General features: G+C 39.0%; 1 protein-coding gene across 1 annotated transcript in view; it reads left to right on the top strand.

Annotated features, from left to right (window-relative positions):
• The first annotated feature begins 862 nt into the window (after positions 1-862).
• LOC122451770 (C4b-binding protein alpha chain-like) overlaps positions 863-6,843 on the top strand; it is a 66,506-nt gene continuing 60,525 nt past the window's right edge. The window contains exons 1-2 of the mRNA XM_043484673.1: positions 863-1,038; positions 5,949-6,115. Coding sequence (XP_043340608.1) covers positions 1,007-1,038; positions 5,949-6,115 — 199 coding nt within the window. The 5' untranslated portion in view covers positions 863-1,006. The remainder of the gene's footprint in view (positions 1,039-5,948; positions 6,116-6,843) is intronic.

Genomic DNA, 6,843 nt, shown 5'->3' with positions numbered 1-6,843 from the left:
TTTGGGTGTTAGTTCTGAAAGGTCTTGTTGGTCTTCATAGAACCGTTCAACTTCAGCTTCTTCAGCATTACTGGTTGGGATATAGGCTTGGATTACTGTGATATTGAATGGTTTGCCTTGGAAATGGATAGAGATCATTCTGTCATTTTTGAGATTGGATCCAAGTACTGCATTTTGGACTCTTTTGTTGACCATGATGGCTACTCCATTTCTTCTAAGGGGTTCCTGCCCACAGTAGTAGATATAATGGTCATCTGAGTTAAATCCACCCACTCCAGTCCATTTTTGTTCGCTGATTCCTAGAATGTCAACATTCACTCTTGCCATCTCCTGTTTGACCACTTCCAATTTGCCTTGATTCATGAACCTAAAATTCTGGGTTCCTATGCAATATTGCTCTTTACAGCATCGGACCTTGCTTCGAGATGAGCTTTAAGGTGGATTTTATTTATGCATTGTTTAAACTTAATTATAGGAGCTAGTTCTTCATCTAACACTCTGAGTTAGGAGTAGCAGGTTTTAATGCTTTCATTTTTCAGAAAATAAAATCCAGACCCCAAGACGAGAAGATATCATAAATCCAGCTTTCCTAGCCTCCAGTTCTACATTTTCTTTCCCAGTGAACACTGTTTTTTGGTTAGGTCATGGGAATCATCCTTCTAATTATCCCTCATGGGTAAGGTAAGCAAAAGGAACAATGAACTACTATCACATGTTATCAATTTGAAGACTGGCTAAAGGGAAGGAGGAAATTAAATATCCACTGCCACTGTTTTCTGCAGTTAATCATTTGCAGGGACAATTAACGGTTACTTCTTATCTATGCCACCCGCTCATTTTTACCTGACCAGCCAGGCACCAATCACATCGCTGGAACTCAGAGGATTTTAAGCTGAGCACTTGCTTGAAAGGCAAGGATGTTGTGATAAATGCTGTTGTAGAAAGAGCTAAGAATATCTGAGATCAAAGGTAACTCATTCTGAGAGAAAGAAATCAAGGCAACACTATGGAGTCTGTCTCTCATTCAGAAACCTACAGGTAAGTAATTTACTAAGCACTCAGATTACCTTAAGGAAGAGCCCGATGTTTTTATCTGAGGAGTGAAGACTTCAAAGGATAAGGCAGAGAGAAATAATCAAGTGTCTGTTCATCAGAAATCTTTTCAGGATTCCTGTGTTTTGTGGTAGAAAGAAAACAGTTTGTGGGACTTGAAAAGTATTTAAAAAATTTTGAAGTCTTGATTATTTACTTATAGATGGGGGAGAGAATAATGCTTGCCAATGAAGTAAATTGTAAAGTAAATCAGGAGTGTAAGATGCTATTTTTACTGATTCTAAAATATGTGTGTTTGTTAGTTTTCTGCCTATGTCTCACGTCTGGAAGAAGAAGCTGGAAGTAACTCATATTTGCTGGAAAGACAAGGGTGGTCCAGTGAGAAAGTAGGACACAGGAGGTCTGGTTTTCAGAGCCTACATTCAGCAAACGTGTTAGGTTTCTCTTTGGCGATTTCATCCACCTGTCATCAGTCTTTGAAAGCAAAGATTTGTAGATAATAAGTGGTTACTGGTAACCCTCTATTCAGTCTTTTAAGCAAGAAATCATAATCTTCCTCACCTCTTTTCTCTCCCTCACCTTCTGTAATTGGCATTGTTCTCTTCTGCCTTGGAGTGCTCTTCTACCTTGGTTGAGCATGGCATAGTTGCATTTTGGTTGCCAATTCATTCATTCACTCACTCCTTTCCTTGGTTGCATCCTGTTCTGACTTAAACTGGTAGTAAAAGGAGAGCAAAAGTAAAGTAACTAGAATAAGCAGAAGCATTAAAAAAAAAAAAAGAAACAAAAACAAAAACTCAGAATGGATCTCAGACAAGCAGAAGAACTAAAACTATGAAACACTTTGAAGAAATCACAGGAGTAAATCTTCACGTTGAGTTAGGCAATAGTTTCTTTGATATATAAACAACAACATTTAAAAAGAAATAAAAAATTCATCTAAATTAAAAGTATTTGTGCTTCAAAAGACAATATCAAGAATAAATGGAAATCCCACAGAATGACAAGTGACTTGTATCCAGAATATAAAAAGACCTCATACAACTTAGAAACAGAAAGACAATTAACCCAATTAGAAATGAGCAAATGATTTTAATAGAGATTTCTTTAAAGAAGATATCTGTATAATAATAAGTACATACAAATATTCAACATCAGTAGGCATTAGAGAAATGTAAATCAAACCCACAATAAGGTACTACTTCATACATACTAAGGTGGCTAAATTAAAAAGGACAACCAATTGCAAGTGTTGAGGGATAATGGGGAGAAACTGAAGCCCTCATTCACTGATGCTGGGAATGTAAAACGATGTAGTCACTTTCGAAAATTATTTGGCAGCTCATCAACATATTAAACCTAGAGTCACTGTATGATCCAGCAATTCTAGTCCTAGAAAAAAGGAAATACACCCAAGAAAAAAAGAAAACAAGTGTCTACACACAAAAAATGTACATGAATGTCCATAGCAGAATTATTCCTAATAGCTCAAAAGTGGAAACAACGCAAATGTCCATCAGCTAAAGAATGGATAAACAAAAGGTGGAATAGTCATATAGCAGAATACTCTTCAGTCACAAAAAGGAATGAAGCACTAAAGTTATGATAGCGATGAGCCCTAAAACATTATACTAAGTGAAGGAAGCCAGGCACAAAACCCCACATACTATATGATTCCATTTACATGAAGAGTCTAGAATAGATAGATCCACAGAGACAGAAAGTAAGTTAGTGGTCTCCAGGGCTTGGGAGGGAGACAGAAATGGGGAGTGACTGCTAATAGGTATAGCGTTTCTTTGGGAGTGATAAAAATATTCAAAAATCAGATGATGGTAATGGCTATACAACTCTGGAAATGTGCTAAAAGTCACAATGAGGTGGCCAAAGTATTGGAGTTTCACCTTCAGCGTCAGTCCTTCTAATGAACACCCAGGACTGATATTCTTTAGGATGGACTGGTTGGATCTCCTTGCAGTCCAAGGGACTCTCAAGAGTCTTCTCTAACACCAAAGTTCAAAAGCATCAACTCTTCAGTGCTCAGCTCTCTTTATAGTCCAACTCTCACATCCATACATGACCACTGGAAAAACCATAGCCTTGACTAGATGGATCTTTGTTGGCAAAGTAATGTCTCTGCTTTTTAATATGCTAGCTAGGTTGGTCATAACTTTCCTTCCAAGGAGTAAGCGTCTTTTAATTTCATGGCTGCAATCACCATCTGCAGTGATTTTGGAGCCCCCCAAAATAAAGTCAGCCACTGTTTCCCCATCTATCTGCCATGAAGTGATGGGACTGGATGACATGATCTTAGTTTTCTGAATGGTGAACACTATTCATTGTAAAAATTCATCTTTCTACCCTTACTTGAAATGCTACCTTTATCACATAACAAACTGTGTATACATTTGGGAAAAAAAGAGAGTTAAGCTGCTGCGTACAATGTGAGAGGTACTATAAGCTCCCCCCTAGCAGGGAGCAAAGTGAAAGCTTTGGGAAAAATAGCGAGAAAACTGCTTTGACTTAAGTGAGCACCTGCTGACAATTAGTATAATTGAGGATTAATGGTAATATGAAACCATCTCAATCTATGTCAGGTTTTAGAGTAAAAAGTGAAATTTTGTATTTTACTAAAAGTTAATTTCATATATCAAGCTTCCCATGTGACTCAGTGGTAAAGAGTGATAAACAAGCAGGAGATGCAGGTTTGATCCCTGGGTTGGGAAGATACTCTGGAGAAGGAAATGGTAACCCTCTCCAGTGTTCTTGCCTGGGAAATGCCACTGACAGAGGAGCCTGGCAGGCTACAGTCCGTGTGATCACAAAGAGTTGGACGTGACATAGTGATTAAACAACAACAATTTTATATATCACTTTAGATATAAGGACTATTTTTAAGTAAGCTAGGGGTATGTGAGGTTTTATCCCACAATCATAGGGTAAAAATGACACAATAGGGCTGGCCATTAAAGAGGTCTCTGATTAATGAATGACCAGAACCAAGAAAAACACCAGCAATGTCTCTCCCCTTTCCTCCTTCCTTCCTTCCTTCCTTCCTCCCCCTCTCCTCTCTTTCCCTCTCTCTTTTTCCTTTCTTTTTGGTGGCAAAACTGATGCTTTGAAAATTTTGAATTGACCCAGAGGATTACTGTTCTTGTTGATAGCTGCCATGAGAAACTTACATAGCTATAGATAAATATATAAGTTGGTAAATAATAGATAGATCAATAGGTATAACTCCTTTCCTCTATCTCATCATTTCTCACTTTTCTTTCATTTGCTTCTACTTCCCTAATTCCTGTGCCATTTCCTTGTTCAGAGCATCTCCACTGGTTTATCTGGTCATCTGCAATAATTTTCTTAATCTCCCTGTCTCCTCTCTCCGCCTCTTTCAATCTATCTTGTTCACAGCTGTCATAGTGATCCCAAAAGCACAGTAATCATGTCACTTAAAAAAATCAGTGGCTGTCCATTTCCTATCCAAACTCCTAATCTTGGCACTGAAAACTCAATAAATCCCAGTTCTAACCAGTCCATTTTTCACCATTTTGTCTCCTTCACACATTCCTTACCTGCCCCAAAAAAAAAAAAAAATGGAAGCAATAATTATTGTTGCCCACAAATAATCTTTATCTTCTATACCTACTGCTATGTTTTTCTATATTTTCATTTAGAAATGAAATGCTTGCATCCAATGCTTCCAATTTCATAGCAGTATCTGCCACCTCAGATGCAGCCATGTCCATAAAGCCCACTCCCATTTCTTTACCTGGCATTAACTATCCTCCTGAACATGCTCCTGAAACAGATATATGCTATCTATTATTGAAAATTTTGGAGCCCAAAAAAATAAAGTCTGACACTGTTTCCACTGTTTCCCCATCTATTTGCCATGAAGTGATGGAACCAGATGCCATGATCTTAGTTTTCTAAATGTTGAGCTTTAAGCCAACTTTTGACTCTCCTCCTTCACTTTCATCAAGAGGCTTTTTAGTTCCTCTTCACTTTCTGCCATAAGGGTGGTGTCATCTGCATATCTGAGGTTATTGATATTTCTCCTGGCAATCTTGATTCCAGCTTGTGCTTCTTCCAGCCCAGCGTTTCTCATGATGTACTCTGCAAATAAATGGAGAAACAGTGGAAACAGTGTCAGACTTCATTTTTTTGGACTCCAAAATCACTGCAGATGGTGATTGCAGCCATGAAATTAAAAGACGCTTACCCCTTGGAAGGAAAGTTATGACCAACCTAGCTAGCATATTAAAAAGCAGAGACATTACTTTGCCAACAAAGATCCATCTAGTCAAGGCTATGGTTTTTCCAGTGGTCGTGTATGGATGTGAGAGTTGGACTGTGAGGAAAGCTGAGCGCCAAAAACTTGATGCTTTTGAACTGTGGTGTTGGAGAAGATTCTTGAGAATCCCTTGGACTGCAAGGAGATCCAACCAGTCCATCCTGAAGGATATCAGTCCTGGGTGTTCATTGAAAGGACTGATGCTGAGGCTGAAACTCCAATACTTGGGTCACCTCATGCGAAGAGATGACTCTTTGGAAAAGACCCTGATGCTGGGAGGGACTGGGGGCAGGAGGAGAAGGGAATGTTAGAGGATGAGATGGCTGGATGGCATCACCGACCTGATGGACGTGAGCTTAGGTAAACTCCGGGAGTTGGTGATGGACAGGGAGGCCTGGTGTGCTGCGATTCACGGGGTCGCAATGAGTTGGGCAAGACTGAGTGACTGATCTGAACTGAACTGATTGCAATTATTTGTGCTTAATGTTTTATCTTCTACACTCAGTTGTAATCTCCTTGAAGGGATGGTTCCTATGAGATTTTTTTGTAGCCCTTTACAAGGGGAAATTCAGTAACTATTTATTAGGATGAGTTCTTCCAACAGAGAGATATTGAGGAAACATCAGATCATGCATCCTCCAAGAGTTCCACATGCGGCCCTTGATACAAAGAGGAAAACGGCAGCCAGGCCCTTCTCAGGGCTGTGGAAAGTCTCTGATCCAACTCTGTTACAAATGACCTTGGTCGCTGGTCTGTTGGCTTCTGTTCTTGGTGAGTAATGGGAAAATGAGGTCAGACTGTCACCATGCAACTGAGTTCATCCGCACATCCTATTTTAAGGGTTGTCTAAAAGATACCCATCTTTAACACTGTGGAGTGTAATTGACCACTTGAAATTTAGGGAAATTTATTATAACCCCTTACGTTCCCCCAGCACTAAAGGTTTACTTATGGTCACTTTTAATACTCCTTTTTAGAACTTTCTCTCCAGGGACTCTTCAAATGATCTAACCTCAAAATACTTTACTCCATGATTTGGAGTAAACACGTATTACCTGCCACCTGACCATGGAAAGCTTTCATTGCCTGTGTGGTTCTTCAGAAAGGAGTGAATTGGGTGTAATTATGCTGAGGCTCCCATCCCTTTATTTAATTATTCCAAGGGAGGTACTATTAAGGCTTCATTTTTTAAGGATTTAATGAATCTCTACCTTGTGATGCTTTTTGAAAAACATTTTATTTTCAAATACATAGTCTATTCAAAATCATGTGTAAAATAGATAGCTGGTGAGAAGTAGCTATGTAACACAGGGAACCAAGCCTGGCACTCTGTGATGACCTAGAGGGGTGGGATGGGGAGAGGGGATATATGTATAACTATGGCTGATTGCATTGTTGTATGGCAGAAACCAACACAACACTGTAAACAATTTTCCTCCAATTAAAAAACAAGTTTAAAAAAGAGCTAGTAGAGGGAAAAAAAGAAAAAGAACAAAATC

This window comes from Cervus canadensis, chromosome 13 (assembly GCF_019320065.1).
Source record: "Cervus canadensis isolate Bull #8, Minnesota chromosome 13, ASM1932006v1, whole genome shotgun sequence".
Lineage (NCBI taxonomy): Eukaryota > Metazoa > Chordata > Mammalia > Artiodactyla > Cervidae > Cervus > Cervus canadensis.
This window is presented reverse-complemented; position numbering and strand designations above follow the sequence as displayed.